The sequence below is a fragment of the Cyprinus carpio genome, chromosome B9 (genome assembly GCF_018340385.1).
Source record: "Cyprinus carpio isolate SPL01 chromosome B9, ASM1834038v1, whole genome shotgun sequence".
In the NCBI taxonomy this organism is placed as follows: Eukaryota; Metazoa; Chordata; class Actinopteri; order Cypriniformes; family Cyprinidae; genus Cyprinus; species Cyprinus carpio.
In genome coordinates, this window is record NC_056605.1 from 12011378 (window position 1) to 12031444 (window position 20067).

The 20067-nt window shown below is 36.6% G+C and overlaps 3 protein-coding genes across 8 annotated transcripts in view; all 3 read right to left on the reverse strand.

Annotated features, from left to right (window-relative positions):
- The window catches only part of LOC109096276, a 13822-nt gene extending 3631 nt beyond the window's left edge, over positions 1–10191 (reverse strand). Inside the window, exons 1-6 of one of the 6 annotated variants that reach the window (XR_006155578.1) lie at positions 9516–10191; positions 6507–6944; positions 1463–1510; positions 1137–1352; positions 881–1040; positions 606–723 (exon numbers count right to left, since the gene is read on the reverse strand). Coding sequence is in view for 5 of the 6 variants with exons in the window: in XM_042730962.1 (XP_042586896.1) it covers positions 3343–3632; positions 6507–6944; positions 9516–10017 (1230 nt within the window). In the remaining variant the exon portion in view is untranslated. The other 5 variants (XM_042730963.1, XM_042730964.1, XM_042730962.1 and 2 more) reach the window with 5 other exon arrangements.
- Positions 10192–11041: 850 nt separating this feature from the next.
- On the reverse strand, positions 11042–14551 carry LOC109096647. The gene is made up of 5 exons (XM_019110275.2): positions 14413–14551; positions 13313–13636; positions 12973–13166; positions 11684–11731; positions 11042–11573 (listed from the first exon to the last, which is right to left on the reverse strand). Exons 1-5 carry the CDS (start codon positions 14465–14467, stop codon positions 11457–11459), a joined length of 738 nt encoding a protein of 245 aa, XP_018965820.1. The 5' UTR covers positions 14468–14551; the 3' UTR covers positions 11042–11456.
- A 2581-nt stretch (positions 14552–17132) lies between these two features.
- LOC109097076 (T-cell-specific surface glycoprotein CD28-like) lies at positions 17133–19599 on the reverse strand. Its single transcript, XM_042730966.1, has 4 exons — positions 19446–19599; positions 18614–18958; positions 17692–17840; positions 17133–17535 (listed from the first exon to the last, which is right to left on the reverse strand). The coding sequence occupies exons 1-4, from the start codon at positions 19570–19572 to the stop codon at positions 17458–17460; spliced, it is 699 nt and encodes a 232-aa protein (XP_042586900.1). The 5' UTR covers positions 19573–19599; the 3' UTR covers positions 17133–17457.
- Between the last annotated feature and the right edge of the window lie 468 nt (positions 19600–20067).

A 20067-nucleotide genomic window follows, 5' to 3' on the forward strand; every position in this document is an offset into this window, starting at 1 on the left:
TTACTTAAAACCCTGATTAAAAAAAAATGAACTGGTGCTGCACTGAGAAACCAAAAGGTTGTCACTGTAAAATGCACACTAAAATGTACAGTTTAGGTACTTATATTTACACTTTATGTATTAAGGTTTACTTTTAAGGTACTATTAATTTTCCTGAGTATCAACAGTGATTTTATGTTGTCCATTGAAAAAAAAAAAAAAAAATAATATATATATATATATATATTATTTATTTTTTTTAACAGTTCAACAACACGTTTCTGTATTCTATAGAAATATTCAATAATGCCAAGAGGAAAAACTATTGGAATTTACTGATTAATTCAGATACAGACAGTTTAACAATAGTTAAAGCAAAATAAACAAATACAAATTTTCAAGACTTTTGGTTGTTTTTTTAAACCAACTTTCTTAAAATCCTTATTTTGATTAAAAAAAAAAAAAAACCTGACACTGACCATGGACATGTTAATACCCTAATCACAACTACTCTAAATCATTCTGAGTTCTGAACAACAGGTCAGGTAATTATTAAATTATTTATTTAACAGTGTGTAATACAGTCATTCTTTGTACAAGCATAAAATGTATAAAACAAAACGGACATTTTTAGAACAGGTGAGGAGGATGTCCTCCCTGGAGCCAAACGCAGGTAATCTTTGATACACTTTTCTGCCTCTGCTTCTGTGGGACTCAGAAGGACACTGTTCCTCATAGCTGCAGCTGTGTGTTGAAAAGATAAAATTACTAGTTTACCAAGAAAAAAAACAACAACCCTTGACTTTCATTTATTACTGAACATAGCATTACTGAACTAGAACAGACAGGCCTGACTCTGCATATGTGTGCAATTGTAACATTGCAATTGGACATACTGTACCTATTATTAGTGCTCCGATATTTGTTTTTCTTATGCCTCGCTTGTCTCCCCGTCCACACCAGTTGAGCTGTTTGGCCACACTGGAAGAAAAAACTATGGTGCAAATTCTCCATATGGTCTTTTTCATAGTTTGACCTCCACTACCAGACAATCTGTTCACCTAAAACAGAAATTAAATATAGATTATGCATAAAAGCTCTCCCAAAATTTGTCATTTTGCTTACTTCTTTAGCTGCATAATTACAACGAATCTTACAAATTTTTGCATTGTCCCTCTATCCATTAAGTCTTTGCTCCAAGCAGTCAAGATCCTCCATAGACATCAGAGGAAAGACACAATCCTCTTCCTCATCCTCCATCTGCAGCAGAGGCACAAAGTGCTTGTTCCCCACAAGACACTGAACCAGTGCAGTCAGGTGACTGATTTTCCAGTCCATTTCTCCCTGTGACTCAAGAATAGCCCTCTCTACAGCTGCAATACCACACGTCATTTAGCTGGAAACTGCCATTTGTAAAATGCTAATTATTTGTTAATTATAAATGTATGAGTTTAATTGTCTATGATAAAATTATTAAACTTACCTGTACATTGATTATTTTCAAAACTCCCTGGACTTGCATCCGACATAGCTGTAAAAAAAAATGTACCAACATTAAAACTTCAAGTTTGTTAACAGTAATATATTTCAAAAAAGCATAACACAAACATGTAGAAATATCATTGTCTGTAGATTTGTTCAGATGGTACATTTGTACTATAGATTTGTGGTAAAAAGCTATTTCCAACTTAAACCAAATAAATAATGACTTAAAAAAAGAGTACTTTCATTAATAAAGGCATTTTTTGTAAACAAAGAAAACTAAAACTTTTAATGTGCATTTCCCCCCAGCTTAGAAATTACATTCATTTTAAACAAATATAAAGAAGTACAAGCTAGAAACATGCCCTTTTTTCTTAATGTATTATTACATTTAGGCTGAAGTTGTGTTCCCAGGTATTTCAACCCTGTTGCCATCATAAGATAACAGAATTCTGTCTATATTGCAACATCCTCTGTTCATGAAGTATACTCTACAAGGACATGTCTTTCAAATGTTTCCCAGTAGGGACAACTTTACTATTTCAACCCTGTTATCATTTTGTACAGTAAACAACTGATGAATGAAAACTGAGTATTTGTATAATGTAACGCTCCACATTTAATTCTTCTAATAAGGCTCTAGTGTCATGATCTTTACCTGTCTAACTCAACTGTGTAACTGTCAACCCTGTTACCTTTACAACAATTTTCCCAAACCTATATCATTATACCTTGAAACAGTACATTAATGTGAAATTAAAAACACTGTTCTCTCTGAAAGAATGTTTCAAATGTACGGAGATTTACTTTGGAAATGAAACAATGCACAGAAAGGAACGGTTTTAAAACCATGAATGTGAGTGCAGTAATCAGAAGTCTTCATATGTCAGAGTGGCCTTTAAAGTTTAAGTAAAGCAGCTAGACTCACCTGTTTATGATGATGCATTTCTCTTGCAATCCCCATCATGGAATGGCTTGCGATGTGTAAAATCATGAACAGCCATGTAGTGGGAAAATGAGTTGGTTTCTTCAAATACAATCATTATTTTTAATTCTGACAAAATGTGTATTTAATGAAAATCAAACATGAACATTCATTAGAAAGGATCACAAACCTCACTGTGTTCAAAAAGGTTTTCAGCCTGTGTTGCAGAAAGTTTAAATTTAATGATGCAACTTATTTTTATGATTGGTTTGAATGCTCATTATTTTATGAAAATGTTTTTGCTGATCTAAGGAATATTTTCCCACCTCAGGCTAAAGTTACATTTATTTCATTTTTTATATTTTATTATTATTTTAAAAAAAGTTCAGTTCAACTCGTGATTCAGTATCCTAAAGAAATATTCAGTAAAGCCAGGCATAACATATTGTAATTTACTGATTACCTCAGATACAGTATTCTAAATACACAGAATATTACAAAAACACAGTGATGGGGAAAAAAGTAACAGGGTTGAAAGCAATTCAACAGAATTGAATACGATAACAGGGATGAAGTGGCTACAGTTGGTGTAACAATACATTAATTGATTCAATCAATCATTCATCCATTCATTTATTTAAATATTAACAACTCATTTACATAGTAACTAATAGTACAATACAAAAAATACAGAGTAGCATATTCATAAAGAATGACCCACAAATTTTTGTGAACTGAAATCAATCTCAGCCAGCCCTCTCTCTTTCAGTTACTACTGAAATATTGCTCAGCTCATTGACTCGGTCACAAGTCTGGTGGAGCCTCAGTGTTGATGGACTCAAGTGCCTCTCAAGTGCTTTGTCGACCACCTCGCTTTCTGGCCTCGATAAGGGCCCTGATGAGTTTCCATCCACCTGGGATGTCCTGACCCTGACTTAGTCTGTCTGTCATCCTCTTCATGGTTGCAGCAACACCATCAGACTGGGTTCAGGATTGTCTGGAGGGGTAGCAATTAATTTGAAAAAGCTCCTCTTCTGTCGTTCTTTGGCCTCTCTCCACTGCTTGCGCCTCCATCTCTGAGCCTTCTCACACAGGTCACCAATTCTCTTCTTTTTCCCTGTCTCAACATCCCTTCTCCACCTCTCTCGCTCACTCCTGAGGTACGTTTCCCTGCGTGCTGGATCAGCATCCCTTCTCGCCCTGTACTCTCTCTGTTTTTCAGCAGCTGTTTTTGCCATTACTGTGTCTGAAAAAGGAATCCAATATGAAGACTTGCTCAGCTTCTCCATATTCCAAAGAACAGATGCTTTCAAAACTCAGCATCACTTGATCATAAGTATGAATTCATCGTATGTGCAAGTTGAATTACATTTATTAATATCATTTCATATGACGCTTTTGTAAGTAATGACAGTACTATTTTACAAAAATGTAGATATTTTGTCTTTTTCAACCCTGTAATGACCATAATTCTGAATTACATTTAGAAATGTTTCAGGATCAATTGTTGGGTTGGTTGAAATTCAGTGTAAAGACTTACTATAGCATCAGTGTCACTGCAATACTTTCCGACCCTAAACTGAGTAATGACCTTTGAAATGTTGATCAAAAGAAGTTCATGATTTTCTCATTGATGCTTGTCTCTGTAGAAACTGCCTTCAGAAAGTGACTTGCACTCTTCGCATCTGTTTTTTAACATGTCCGTGAGTACCAGTGAAGATAACCTTGCTTTCCATTTCTGGTGCCATCAATTCTTTCTACAGTGGTAAACAGCTGCTGTTCGTATTTACGGACCTCAGTTCAGTCTCAGATGTGAAAAGAGGTCTGTATCAAAACCGAAATCTGCCTCTAACCACACTCTCAGGTTATCTCAAGCTTACCTCTTGGATAAACAGAAGTGGCAAACACATTTTTCTCACATTTCAACAACATGAGGTGAGTAAATTTCTTTTTCTTTTTTTAGTGAACTGCTTTTAGAGAACTGCTAGTGGGAAAACTTTAAAATCTTATTTTTGAAAACATTAATACAAACAAAATAAACCAATTGAATTGGCACATTGTCTAACCCTTGCTTTTCTGAGGTGGAAATCTTTTTTCTAGGTGGATGTACTTCTGGTTTTCAATGCTGACCTAATTCCTGTAAGTGGAGTTTGCTTCATGTAAACAGACCCTTTGCGGTGTCCTAGTGTACATTTTGTTGTTTTGTACATTTACACAAAATTTGTATACATGCAAAATTTTACTGCTGCACTAGTTTTTACATAAAATTATCAAATTGATTGCTTTTAAGTTTGTTTTTAGTTGTTTTTTTGTGCACGTCCACTCATGTCCACTTTTTATTATTTTTTGCAAAATGAGATCAAAACTTATTTTCATTTAATCTAAGGATTTTGAAAAGCAAGCTGTTTAACAAAGGAGCTGCTACAATTTAATCATCTTGCTTTAACACAAACCAGTTTGTTAAAATCAGTTTTATAGAACCGTCATAAAGTTATTCTTATTCCCTAGTCCAAATATTTAAAAATAAAAATACACATTTATTCTTTTTGAACTGTTTTTATGCTTTAAAAAAAGTTTGTACACCATACAGCCATGGCCCAAAGTTTTGAGAATGACACAAATATTAATTTTCACAAAGTCTGCTGCTTCAGTGTTTTTAGATCTTTTTCTCAGATGTTACTATGGTATACAGAAGTAAAATTACAAGAATTTCATAAGTGTCAAAGACTTTTATTGACAATTACAATAAGTTAATGCAATTTGTGGGTTTTTGTTTGTCCACAACTTCTTGAGGATTGACCACAAGTTCCCAATGGGATTAAGGTCTTGGGAGTTCCTTGGCCATGGAGCCAAAATTTCGATGTTTTGTTGCCCGAGCCACTTAATTATCACTTTTGCAATATGGCAAGGTGCTCCATCGTGCTGGAAAAGACATTGTTCCTTACCAAACTGTTCTCAGATGGTTGGGAGAAGTTGCTCTCGGAGGATGTTTTTGTACCATTCTTTATTCATGGCTGTGTTCTTTAGGCAAAATTGTGATTGCATCCACTCCCTTGGCTGAGAAGCAACCCCACACATGAATGTTCTCAGGATGCTTTACTGTTGGCATGACACAGGGCTGATGGAAGCGCTCACCTTTTCTTCTCCAAACAAGCTTTTTTCCAGATGCCCCAAACAATCGGAAAGGGGATTCATCAGAGAAAATGACTTTACCCCAATCCTCAGCAGTCCAAGGGACCTTTCGGAGAATATCAGTCTGTCCCTGATGTTTTTCCTGAAGAGAAGTGGGTTCTTTGCTGCCCTTCTTGACACCAGGCCATCCTCCAAAAGTCTTCACTGTGCATGCAGATGCTGTCACACCTGGCTGCTGCCATTCCTGAGCAAGCTCTGCACTGGTGGTGCACCAATCCCGCAGCTGAATTAACTTTAGGAGATGGTCCTGGTGCTTTCTGGGCTTTTTTGGGCACCCTAAAGCCTTCTTCACACCAATTGCACCTCTCCCCTTGAAGTTCTTGATGATCCGATAAATGATTGTTATAGGTACAATCTTACTTGCAGCATTATCCTTGCCTTTTTGTGCAAAGCAATGATGACAGCACCTGTTTCCTTGCAGGTAAGCATAGTTAACAGAGGAAGAACAATGTTTTCAAGCACCACCATCCATTTAAAGCTTCCAGTCTGTTATTCTAACTCAATCAGCATGACAGAGTGATCTCTAGCCTTGTCCTCGTCAACACTCATTGTGTTAATGAGAGAATCACTGACATGATGTCAGCTGGTCCTCTTGTGGCAGGGCTGAAATGCAGTGGAAATGTTTTTGGGATTAAGTTAATTTTCATGGCAAAGAGGGATTTTGCAATTAATTGCAATTCATCTGATCACTCTTCATAACATTCTGGGGTATATGCAAATTCCCATCATAAAAACTGAGCAGCAGACTTTGTGAAAATTAATATTTGTGTCATTCTCAAAACCTTTGGCCACGGCTGTAGGTATGTTTTGGTGACATAATCATAATATCAGGGATTTAATAGCCTGAGAAAAGACATTACTATCTACAGTACATGTTCATAACATTTCCAAAATAAAGCAGTGCAGAAATGTTCAATTTTATACTTACAGGTAGTTGGGTCCACACTGATGAATGCTGGGATTGCAAGGTCTGCTGAAGTGCTAGGACTCTGAAGAGCTTGAAATGATGAGGGTAGATCTAGTGAGACCCCGAGCTCTGGTTCTCCCGTCGGCTGGTGAAGTTCAGCATTGGAATATTCAAATCTAGGTATGCTGCCAGCTTCTGCGGGTTCATCTTTCACACAGACGATTTCAACCTCCGCCTCCTCCTGTTTGATTTTAAGTGATGGTGCTCCAAAGGTCAATGTGTTTGTCATTTGGGATGACACACATTCATCTGCCATCATGGGTGCAGAGAGGACGCCGCTGTCCGGCATGTCTGTGTGTCCAGTCTCTGCAGAGGCGAGAGGGTTCTGACCCCAGATTGGATCACTGGTCTCAGACAGAAGCACCTGACTGTCCACCAGATGAGAGCTTGAGTTCTCAACTACGGAAACAACAAAAGTCACTTTCTGTTGAGTTTATGGAAAACATTAGGAAAGTGACATCATTTTTGGTGCAGTACAAAGTTTAATAAGTATTAATTACTATTATCAGAAAATTGGGGTTACAATTTATTTTAAGCTGTCTTTGTTACAGTGTTACACTTTATTTTAAGGTGTCCTTGTTACAATGTAATCATACATTTAAGTTTGAGTCATACTAATTAACTACATTTGCTTACTTACTATATGGTTAGGGTTTGGCTTATGTTTATTGCATATAATTATGCATAATTTATGCATTGTAGGAACAGTTTGTTTGTCTCCCTTTTAAACCCTCCCTACCGTCCTGCCTGACAATTTTACAGAAATTGTCATGACACTTGAAAATAAGTGTTTATATAAATGTATTAATGTTGTGCATATGATATACGATAGGGGAAGTTGTGGTCTAGTGGTTAGAGCAGTGCGGCCCACCATGCTGAACAATTAAAAAAAATAACTTTCAGTTTTACAATTCATTTTAGTTTTTACATTCATTTAAAAATGTACTAAAGAAATATAAGCTATAGCCTAATGTTTTTATGTAAAATTATTTTGTTTTTCATATATTATTTTCAGACATGAGCAGACCTACTCACATAATGTTCCGCATTTAATGAACACATAAAAGCGCGCACTTTGGCAGAATTCAATTCAAATAGTCATCAACAGCCATTAGTTCGGTAAAATTGAGCATAAGTATGGACAAATTTGTTTTTAAGGGAGTAAAAAGAAATGTGGAAATGCCAGCAAATGAACACATACAAACAAGAATAGTCACAGTATCAGCAGTGAAGGAGAGTGCTGGATTTTCGGTTTGCGCCGTAACTCACTTGAAGAAGTTCAGGCAAACAGAAACACCCATACTATGCAGCAAACATCCTTAATTGCAGAAATGTGGCAAAACATCTCTGGAGAGAACCTCATATTATTAAATTCGAAAGTGCTTTCCATATTTGGATCAACATAGGCTACATTTGTGAACGCACATTTTCTGCAATGTCGCGCGTCAAGTCATGCTCCCGTGCGCGTCTTACAGACTGCAACTTACAATCGCAACTTCATTGTGCTGTTACTCCTTTCGAGCCGAATTTCACAGAATTGGTCAGCTCCCGACAGCATCAGGTGTTTTATTTATGGGGAGTAGAATTATTAATTTATTTCAATGAATGTAATCTATTAAATATCATAATATTTAGGCTATAATATTATAAATCAGGTTGGTTTGTATTGGTGACGTAATATGTAAATGATATGCGTGCGGCCCGCGAGACTTGCACTTGGACCATAGTGCGGCCCGTTGGAAAAAAAGGTTGAGAACCACTGGGTTAGAGAGTTTGACTCCTAACCCTAAGGTTGTGGGTTCAAGTCTCGGGCAATACCACGATAATTGGCTGCCCACTGCTCCATGTGTGTGTTCACAGTGTGTGTGTGTACTGCTGTGTGTGCACTTTGGATGGGTTAAATGCAGCGCACAAATTCTGAGTATGGGTCACCATACTTAGCTGTATGCCATGTTACTACTACTTACTTCTTGCATATGTGCCACCATAAGACAGCTCTGCTTTAGATATCATATTGGCCTATATGGGCAATTAAAATACCCATCTATTGCTGCAATTACTAATAATGGAATGTTTTGGTCATTCCTGTTACACAGCACATTTTTAGCATTGTAACTTCTTAAAAAGGTTTTTTTTTTCATTTATAATACAATTCAAAAGTGCAGTTTTAAAAGAGTTTGCTTCATGTAAAGAGCCTTTTAGTGCTCATGTGGTTATTTGTTTATTTGTGCACGTTTCCTTAAAAGTGTCTGTGATATATGTCTTGTGGAATTTGCTTGAATCATTACTGACGATGGTCAGTCCTGTTATTCAGCTCTTAAGAATTAGTATGCACGTTATACTTTAAATAGGTATTACTACAAAAATTGAAGTGTATAAAAGTGTAGTCCATAGTTTAGAAAAGTATAATATGATTATTTACACAAGAGCAAGAACATTAACAGGATGGAAAAAAAGAGCTAAAGTTAGCCACTGCTCAGTGAAGCATTGACAGTTAGCTTACATGACCCTGTGTTTATAATTCTGACAATCATATCAACAATTTATGTAATTTAATTAAACAACTGAATATTTAAAGAGGGAGACAAACCAACTAATACGACAAAGCTTAACTAAAGACATCTAATCAAATGTTAATGCTATGACCTAGCTAGACATGTTTGTACTGTTGTCTCCAACAAAAATTGTCACACCCCGCTGAATGATAACAGGATGGAAATTAAAACTGAGGAAACTGGCTACTAAATAAAACTATATAAACAAAAGAAATATCTGGAATGTTTTTATCCTAGTGGCGAAAATGACAAGGCAATCTCAAAACAAATGAATGAAATGCTTTAAAAAGTCTTCACTTGGTTGTGACACTGTGGCAAAACAAAGCTCACTATTGTCATATTGATGATGGGAATATGGAAAAGTGCTGAATATCATGCATAACCCATACATGTCTATAAAGGAGGCGTTTCATACCTTTATGAATTGTTGACCCATGGGTCTCTTCAATGTCGACCTCAGGAATGTGATTCTCACTTCTTAATGTTTCTTTGGACATGTGCATCTGCTGTCTCACCCATGAGGGTCCAGCTAACGTTACAGGGGCTGGCTCAGAGACTCTGGGTCTGGGACAGGGGTTTGGGGGGTTGCTCATCGGCCCTCTTCTGCAGTGCATCCCTGTGGATGTTGTTGCCCTGTCTCCATCTCCCTGATACAGTCTACGGCTGGGCTCTTCAGCAGACAGGACGCTGATGTACTTGCGCATGGTTTTCATCTGACAGCGGGACGTCTCCAGCATCCTCCTGATGTTCTCATTCTCCTTCTCTTTAGCTGTCATCTCCCGTTTGATCTCCTCAAATTTGAGCCCGACCACCCGGATCATCTCTCCTAGCACGGTCTCCACCGCGACGTTCACGGCTTTCTCAATAACAGCGCCCATCTGGCCCCGCATCAGAGAGATGGTCAGATTCACATCCATGCTGACGGGACAAAACACACGTGCGATCTAAACGCTTTGAATGGCCGATCGATATTAAAAGTATTTTTGTGCGTAACCTACGTTTTTCAGATAAATGCTCAGGTAGCGTCCGCCATTGGTCGTGCAATGACAACAGTGAAACAGAGAGGAATCACATCCGGTTCAGCGGGAGCGTTAACCCTCTGTAGGAAGCATACAGTATGCAGCTTGAATAAAAACCTCACAGTGTGCTGTTGATTTTAGGATGGCTAGTTTGTGTGCATGCAGATCTCCAGGGAAAGATCTGCACAATTGGATTCAGAAGAATAAGGAGGCAGAAACACAGAAGTTTTCAAAGATTTCTTTTGTCAAAAAATTAATAAAACAACCTAATTTCTAAAATAGGTTTGAGGTTGAATGATCTTGTAAATCTCTGACAACAGACCTGCTTGGTTTATGTCAGCTTCTGCATGATGCGGAAATTATGCACATGTGAGAGGTGCGAAAGCGTAGGCCTACATGTTGTTGTCTTTGGGCTGAGTGTGAAAAGTTTGCTGGTACCTTCAAAATTTAGTTGCACATCATCAAAAGATCTTCTTTGATGACCTTTTCTAACTAAGCTGGTATAAAATACTGTTATAGTTTGTGAGTGTAATGTGAAATTTGTTGACATTATACATTCAACACATTTTTAGAAGGATGTATTATCTCTCAATATGAAGAATTATGACCAGACATGCTCGTATTATGACCTTGCGTGCATTTGTGGGTAGTTCTGGAAAGAGATATTTCTGTATATCTCTTTCTGTCTATGTTTGAAACAAACTGTAGTAAACGTAAAGGATTTACAGTATGTTACAGTTTTTATGAACACACTGGTGGTCAGACTGGTCACTGGTTGTTAATAATTTCCTTACTAAATCAATAATATCGCTAAGTCACTCACATCAATGTATACATACCACATTTATGAGATCTTACCTGAATGTGTTTTTCTTTATACTTAACCATATAATCAGCAAATATAAATAATCATCCAATATAGTCTCTGTTTTATATATTTATTGTTAGAATTTCTTTTATAATTTTTTTGGGGGGGAGAGGAGGGAGGGGAAACACTGAACAAAACTCATATTATCATTGATTATTGGTCCATGGGATCAAAATGATAAATAAAAAATGCCAAGTTAGATACTTTATATACATTTAGCTTGGCATAGCTACAATTCAGCATTAGGTTGTACAAGCCACCAGATGAAACCATCTGACACAGAGAACATCAAGACTGCGTAATGTATGCAGTGCAGCCACAATATGCAGATTCAGGCATTCAGAAAAGTCTGTTTTGTTTGGTAGAAAGGCGATAGTTTTATCCTGTGTTATTCTTTAGTGTGGCCCAAGTGAAATTCATCCAGCAGAGCAGTCAAAGCATGAGCTCACTTATGCCACTAGAAATGGGCTCAGGCAAAAGCATGATGAGAGTTGTGGTTCATATCTCTTTGGGATCCTCCCCGTTTCTGCACTTCACGCATGTCCACATATTCGGTGTTGTCTAGATTACGCCAGTTTACATTCCTCTGAAACAGTAAAATCATTTGTATATGAAGTACTGGTGTACCAGACAGCCACAGACGTATTGCATTACTGGCACAAATACAGTGTTGGCACAACAGAGGAAAGAACTTACCTGCATTGGGACATAGGTCAGTGTGTCAGAAGACTCGGGATTCATGGCCTGAAGAGGAAAACAAAAACAGCACAATATATAAATGCATATCAGCTCAACTGCAGGATATAAATGTAACTGTATTAGACTTAGAATAATCAAACATAGCTGATGCCTATATTACATTGTGATTCCATTAAGCTTTATCTATACTTAAAGAATTAAAAAAAAAAAAAAAAATTATAAGAAAATTAGCTAAAAATGTATTCACTCTCAAGCCAGTGAAGGTGTAGATGAGTTTGTTTTTCATCAGAGACAATTTTGCATTACATTGTTTGTTCACCAATTGATCCTCTGCAGTGAAAGGGTGCCGTCAGAATGAGAGTCCAAATAGCTGATAGAAATGACACAAAAACCCACACGACTCCAGTCCATCAATTAATGTTTTATGAAGCTGTGTGTTTGTAAGAAACAAATCCATTGTTGAGGCATTTAACTTTTAAACTCTTTCTAGTGGCCAAAATAATCCATAAGAACTTTGCGGTGCTTGATCTGTGCATATTTCTCTCCTGATTGAGAGAACTAGGGCAAGCAATACTAGGATAGAGGACTACTTTAGCTGAAAGCAACTGTTTGAAGTTAAAATGATGGATTGTTGCTTTTTTTAAACACACAGCTTCTCACTTCACAAGACATTTACTGAGGGACTAGAGTCATGTTGATTACTTGTGATGTTTTTTAATCAGGACTTTCATTTAGATGGCACCCATTCACTGCAGAGGATCCATTGGTGAGCATGTGATATTATGCTAAAATTTCTCCAAATCTGTTCTGATGAAGAAACAAACTCATTTACATCTTTGAATGGCCTGAGGGTGAAAATTTTAATTTTTGGGTTAACTATTCCTTAAAAAAAAAAGGTTTTCAAAGATACTAAGTAAAGTTGACAATTTTATTAAACCCCCAATAAACAGCAGATGCTAATGCTAAAGAAGTAGTGCTTGCAAACACAAAGACAGCATGGTAAGCATAAAACAGCAATAAGTTATTATTTATTAAGTGGTGCTTGCTTTATAAAAGCAGTAATGTCCTTGAGGCAGTGCTGTATTGTGAATATAGTCAATCCGTTGTGCATAACAACAGCACAGTGACTGCAGTATACTCACAATATAGCACAGCCTCTCCATCTTGATTAAATAAACCAATGCAACAAGATATGTATACAGACACGATACTGATAAGATACAAGATATTCAGTGGTAAAGACAAAACAACACAAACATAAAATAAAAAGTTAGTCAATAAGTTACCCTCAATCTGATGTAGACTGCCGTAACAATAATGCTGTAGACAGATAGCATTACCACCACTATTATCAGCCCACAGATTAATAGGGTATACACTTCTTCAGGTGTGTAACTTTCTACAGGTCTGTGATCCTGGTTATTTGTTTGGTTAGTGATTGGACAGCTGTTCTTCAGTGGAGCCAAAGACTTATTGCAACCTTTAAAAAAAAATTGTATAAAGGTTATTGTTTTGTTTTTTTTAAATGCAAGATTCAAACTAAATCTGAAATATTCCACATTCTTTGCATGCATTTCTTAGTATATAAAAATGATGAACTGTGTTGTTTACACTGGATGAACTTACCTCGGAAAAGCTTAGTTTTTGGTCCTACTTTCATTGTGACTGGAAATGGTTTAATTTTGGACATCTCACAGGAAAAATTATTTTTGTGTAAGCCCTCAGGGTTCAATAAGGTGAACGTGAATTTGTTGTCCTTACGCTCCCATAAACAGTTACGTTTATCCTGTACTTGGCTTTTGTTATAAACCTCACAAACATATTCATCATTCATTTTCAACTTAGCTTCCAAATGAAACTGATCCTCTCCATTAAACATGCATGTGACACTGACAGAGTCGTCCTCATTGAATGTGTGGTTGAGAGGTGCACTCACGGTCCAACTACAAACTGAGGTGACAAAGAAGAAAATCAGTTTAGTTCATTTACATTTCAAATGTTTTATATTCCAGCTTTACAGTTTGACGTTGACCATGTTTATATGCACACAATTGTTTAAGTCTTTATTTTGAAAATACCATTTACATGCTCCACAGTTATATGAATCTTCCTGAATAGGCTATTTATGTACATATTCCTGAAATGTATAATCAGCTTAATCTAAATAAGACATAAGACATGCACATTATTTTCTTGATATCCTGTTCTTTTCTTGCTATTTATTATGACGCATTTAGTACTTTTGAACAGTAACTGAATTCTCAGTAACAGCTTATTCTCATTCACGTCATTAAAACTGTACAATGCAATGTAAATAAATGACTGTTCAGTTATATTCATGATATACTTGAATACAGGACTCAAAGTGAATATATGCATATGACAATTGTCTCTGAAAACCAGAATATTTGTTTAATCTGGTTTTGGCAACCAGGACATTTATATAATTCTGATTAATGCAGTGTTTTATTTTAATACACTGATTTTTACTGCTGACTTAAACATGTCAAACTAAATTTACCATTAAAAATGACCAGTTAAAACCAACTTATTGCTGGTTATGAGTGTAATTTTCTGCGCCAGTAAGAAACCATTATTGCCGAAGACCAAACCATCTAGGAATTTTAGCTAATCTAAATTAGTGTCATCTGTTTTAATAAGCATGTTTGGTGTGAATGTACAGAGACCAGTAACTGACAACAGTATTAAAAAGGTTAGTCTCTTACCATTGTGAAGTATGAAACAAAAGCTGAAAGTAAGCAGAGTGAACCTGTCAGGCATGTTGACGTATCCTCATCAGTTTGACAGTGTGATGCTGGCCGAAGCTCTTCGGTTTGTTTTTGCTGGAGTGAGAAAACACAGGAAGTATGTGGGTTGGATGATAAATATCACCCACAGACATCATATTTGTTGTTCAGTACGCTGTGAGAAATTGATTAAGAGAAGACAGCAACATTTAACACACTTGATAAACCATTAATTATTGTGAAGTGAATCATAATTTGTGATAAAATTTGAGTTTTAACCTCTTTTCTTAAGGTGTCCCAGCTGAGACACACGTCTGACGGTGAGGAATGAGTGGGCAGTTTCTTGTAATATGAAGTTGTTGAAAGGAAAATGTTTGATGTACAGCCATGTTAGGAAAAACCCGTATCCTACTTAATGAGCAATAAAGTAATTCTGATCCACTTACTTTCATATGCAGTTTAGTTTCATAAGAATAAAAAAGGTCATATGCAATATTCTCATTTTGTTCACAACAGTTATGATCAAATGTTCAGCTACTGTATGTAAAATTGTGGGTAACGTTGGTTTTACATTAGCCAGCATATAGACACATGATTTACATGTAAGTTTTTATTTTCTTCACTACCAATTAGGCAAATAAATGAAGGAGTGCTGATTAAAGTTTAAGTTAACTTGTCCTAGTTGTGGCAACAGTTGTTTGTGATTCAGACATATACTATGTAAACCAGGCTCTTTTCGGTTCCACATCCTGTTGAAGCATCACAAATATGAAAACACAACAAGTTATCAGTATCATGTCCTGTTTTTGTGATGAATAGCTCAGAGGTGCAAAAAAAAAACATTTGTGATGAGTTTGTCAGTTTTTTCTTCATGTCTTGGTGATAGGAAAGATTGATACTGATGGATGACACATGTTTGAATTGTTTTTACTGATAAAAAAATCCTTACGATCTGTAATCTGTAATCGTAAAATCATATATCTTCTTTATAATTTAAAGAAGAAACCAATCCGATGTATAGTTAACATTTGAGGCTTACTATATAAAAGCTCTAAAAGTTTTTCAGTCACAGTGTTTTCAGCTTGATTATTTTCATATAAAAATACAGCATGCAGTTGCATCAGACAATGGTATAAACATCTTTCAGTGTAAATTGTGATAATCGTAATTAATGATCACAGTTACAATTTCAAGGGAATAATCAACAATTATGATTTTTGTCATAATCGTGCAGCCCTTATTTAGTTCTTTAATTCTAGTCTTTTTCTATAAGGGTCATATCATGTCATAAAGTGGCTTGAGGATTATACCTCCATTACCACCTCCATTTTTTGACTGAAAAAAAGAAAGCATTATTTGTAGATAATTCTGGCAAAGTTCACTCAAAAACTGAGGTGCATAAGCTTAGATCAAGCCTGCGATCATTCAGTTCCAAAAAGAAAACGTCCAAGAAAACCTGTGCTAATTGTATGAAAACATGTTAACAAAAAGATTGAATCCAATATTTGGTGATAATAAAGCATAATGGGAAATTTACATGCAATGTTTAAAAGTCCGGAACATTCAGTCCTGTCAATCATCCTTATGAACCCATATGAGCAGAAGTTTTGGCATTTCTCCCTCTATGTAGTACCTCCAGGGATGGACTGGGAGTAAAAAACGGCCCTGGATTTTCTCCCAAGTAGGCCCACCACAACTACAAACAGTCGCTACTATCTCACAATATTACAGCAATCCTATTGCATTTATGGCAGATAACATCACAAAACCCATGGTGACCCTGCTGACAAAAACTACAGAAACCATCACAGAAATCTGAATGACTTCCACTACAAATACCATTACAAACCATCAACTTTTAACCATTAAAACCATTAAATAATGGTTTCCTGTAGTGTGTTTTGAGACATATTGCATTAGTATTTAGTGGTTTTAACAAAAGCCATGAATAGAAGGTGACCAATTACCAGTAGAGACCAACAGGTGCCATTACAGTTTCCATTAAAACCAACACAATTTCCATTATAACCAGTAAAACCATTGCAAATTATGTGATGCTTTCTATTTTCTTTTTTCAACAGAGGATTGAAATAAATGTATTATTGTATGAACTAAAATACTTAAAATCTACATAAAAAGAGCAGAATGCAAAATGTATATGACAATGATAAACACAAACCTAGAATCTAGAAGCCTAAAAACAACAGAATTCTTTAATTTGTGTATTCATATGTCTTTGTGTGTGTGTGCGTGTCATGTTAATCAGACTATTCATCTTATAGGCTACTTCATTTAGTCTGTTTTCTAACTCAACAGCTCTCAAATGTAACCCATTGTAGAATCGCTGCTGTCTCTTTATGAATGATTGGATATTCATGCCAGAGTCAGACAACGCGGAGTAATAAATTAGCAGTGGATGCTTGACCTGGGATTTGACTATAGTGCTATAGGCTACATGCTGTGTATAGTGAGAGAGGCCGGCAAAGGTAACCTGATGTAACTGTTCGCTTTTTTTCCTTTGCATCAGTTTTGGTCTCTTTTGTCGGCCGTCAGCGTCACTTAATCTGACCCTTTTTCTTTGATGATGAACCAGCCAGGCTTGGACTTCTCCAGAACGTCCAGATGGTCAGTCCGCCCCTGAGTACCCCAATGGGTCAGTCAGGCAAACTCGTGACAGGATTTTCAGTACAGCACACGGGTTAAATGTAAATATGTTTATTTCATTCTAATAAAATATAAAGAAAACGAAATAACAAAAACAGTGGTCAAATGTTGTGTAAATACATGTGAATACATGCAAGTGAGAATTCATGTGAGTACATGTAATTAAAAAACACAGTGAGTACATGCCAATACATGCAGGTTAAAATTACATGAAAATACATGCAGGAGAAAATGACATGTGACCCAGACAGCATGCAGTGTCGTCCCAGATCCAAATCTAGGCCAACACTATGTTGCTGTCTGGGGAGTACATGCAGGTTAGAATACATGTGAGTACATGCAAACGGAGATAATATCCCCTTAGAATTTCATATAGCTCTCTTTTTGTGAAAGCATAGGTGCCGTGGCTGTAGAGGCCCTCCATCTGCAGGCGATCATCTGCGTAATAGAGATGAGTGACATCTGAGTGACATTTGTTCACATTATTGTCAAAGTCTAAACTTGAGTAAATCTATTCATAAATTCAGTACAGCATGACCCGCCATGCTAATCTTTTCAGCCGGGCAGTTTTTTATGGAAAATCATGTTTCTCACCTGTAGAATTAAACTGCAGGAAGTGATGATTAGGATGGCATATAGCAGAGGAAGTGGGCCTACATCATTTTTGACAGCTTCCCGCTCTGAAGTCTGGCTCTGGCTCTGAATCTGGCTCTGGGTGGATGCAGTGGGGCAGCTTGGAGTTTCTATAAAAGAAGATAGACGATTTAGTTATTACTAAAGTTTCCCTCTGGATGCCAGCCTATGCCCACCCAGTATTGCTTCCACTGAAAACTTGGGATATGTAGGCCTATGCGAATCATTTTGTCATTTAAATTTTTAACAGTGATCAAAATTTAGTGCATGAGGCCTTTGTTTGACAACAGGAAGCTGGCGGTCTTTAACGGCTAACCTTCTCATCTTTGATGATTGTTTTTTCAGTTCTTTTGTCTTTTTTAAGCGCTTACGTTAGCACACTTGCGTCATAAAGAAATCTACATTTTCAAAGAAAAACATCATTCTCGTGTAAAGTCAAAGTTTCCACTTGTAATATCAAAATGTAGAGCAGTATGTGCTGCACAGTTGAATGTTCCGGGGAGGCCCCATTTCCACCCACTTGACCACAGGTGACAACAACATTTCCCTGTTCACTGTTTTATAATCTGGCTCCCTCTAGCGCTTTAACTATGAACTACGACTAAGTGTCGTGAACGCTATATTCAAATTTTCTATGAAAAGAATGTTATTGGGATAAAAAAAGGTATGATGACATACAGTATTTAATTTAAGTGATTGCATTATGGCTATCTTCCAGAATGCATTGCTTGTTTGTTATTTCAATAATTGTTATAAGTAATAGCTATTAATACAAAAACAATATTGTTATAGATCATCTATACATTAACAACTGTACAAAAAAGGTGAAACTATGGGGAAACCACATGCAAGAGACTGAAAACAAGACTAGGCTATCGCTTACCTTGTATGTAAACAACAGTGCCGCTCCCAATGGTTCTGAGATAGGGAGGTGGGAAGAGAACCTCGATCTCACAGCGATAGAGGTCTGTGTCGTTCCCTCGCAGTCCAGCGATGATCATGTCCACTCTTCCAGAGCTAATATTCCCTCTGCAATTAACTGTGCCATCTGTTGCGAAGTAGGGCTCAGCGAGTTTGACATAAGCGCCGCAGATCCTCTCAGAGTCGTGCAAACCTTTGTATAGAGATACCCACATTTCCTCAGGCTTTAACTTTGAACTGAAGGAGCAGCGGAGGGGGACTTCTCCCTCTTTCCCAACCACACGATAAGGCTGAGACACACGCAGAGCTGGAAACAAAACAAAAGATCATCAGACCTAACCCAAAGACTCGCTACCTTCTATTTTTTCGTTCTGTTTGGGTGATTGTTTAACTGCACCACAAATGTTAAGTAGGCTACATCAAAGTTTCAAATTTTAATCTGAATGAACAGTTATGACAAAAGCACTTTAAGGTTCACATTAAATTAATATAATATGCACATATAGAAAAATATTGCAAGAATTCTGTCTGAAAATGAGGATCCGGATTATGTTGGAAGTTGTACATTTAGGTCAAAGTTTGACCCCACTTTACTTAAATTTTGCTGCATATTAAAATAATCAGTCATAGAACAAGAGATAGGCTACTAGATCACGTCTTCGTAAAAAAAGAGTACTTATTAATAAAATATACTTTTGTATTCAAGCAGTCTTGCCAGACAGGGGTAAAGCTGTTACCATCTAGACTATCTGTGCCTGAAAAGCAACAACATTTGAAGCTCAGCTGGTACTTACCCAGTCCTAGCGGGATATATGTAAAGATTCTAATAAGTGTGATAATCATTGTGTCATGTAATAACTGTGGAGGTATCCCCCCTGTCTCTTTATACTTGAGTGAGCTCTGGAAACATCTTTGTGACATCAGTAACGAAGCAGGAAACCTCAAGCTGACTGCAAATGCCCGTAAAAGTAAAGTTAAGTAATGAAGCCAATTTGCACAATATGTGTAATCAAGGGGAAAAAATCGAACGAGCAGAATGAGCAAAAACAGTACAATAGCAGTGGAACTGGAAAATTTGGTTAAGGGTGTGGTTTGACTCTCAGCCTATCATAAAGCCCAGTGGTCAAGATATTATTTGACTCTGAATTTGGGGAAAATACTAAAATCAGATACACTTGAAATCAGATTCAGCACTTTCAGAATTAGTTCAATAAATAATTTTTTCTTTTTTTCAGTTGGTCAGCATATCTACTGATCACTTGTTCATTATTGCATCATATAAGATTATATTGGAAACTGGAAATGTCTCTTGGGAGCAATGTTCATTAAAGACATAAAATGCTGTTATTAAGTTTAATCTAAATTATATTAATTGAATGAAAATTTGATTCCATTCTCTAGGGCCACACTTTATAT

Excerpts from the sequence above, each read along its gene's own strand:
- LOC109096647 (XM_019110275.2), bottom strand. The coding sequence starts at position 14,467 with ATGCCTGACAGGTTCACTCTGCTTACTTTCAGCTTTTGTTTCATACTT. Across the intron at positions 13,637-14,412 it reads TTGTTTCATACTTCACAATG|TTTGTAGTTGGACCGTGAGT; the intron begins GTAAGAGACTAA and ends TTGTCACCTCAG. Across the intron at positions 11,574-11,683 it reads TGACCTATGTCCCAATGCAG|AGGAATGTAAACTGGCGTAA; the intron begins GTAAGTTCTTTC and ends TTACTGTTTCAG.
- LOC109097076 (XM_042730966.1), bottom strand. The coding sequence starts at position 19,572 with ATGTCACAAAGATGTTTCCAGAGCTCACTCAAGTATAAAGAGACAGGG. Across the intron at positions 18,959-19,445 it reads ATATATCCCGCTAGGACTGG|CTCTGCGTGTGTCTCAGCCT; the intron begins GTAAGTACCAGC and ends TTTTGTTTCCAG. Across the intron at positions 17,841-18,613 it reads CACTGTTGTTTACATACAAG|AAACTCCAAGCTGCCCCACT; the intron begins GTAAGCGATAGC and ends CTTCTTTTATAG.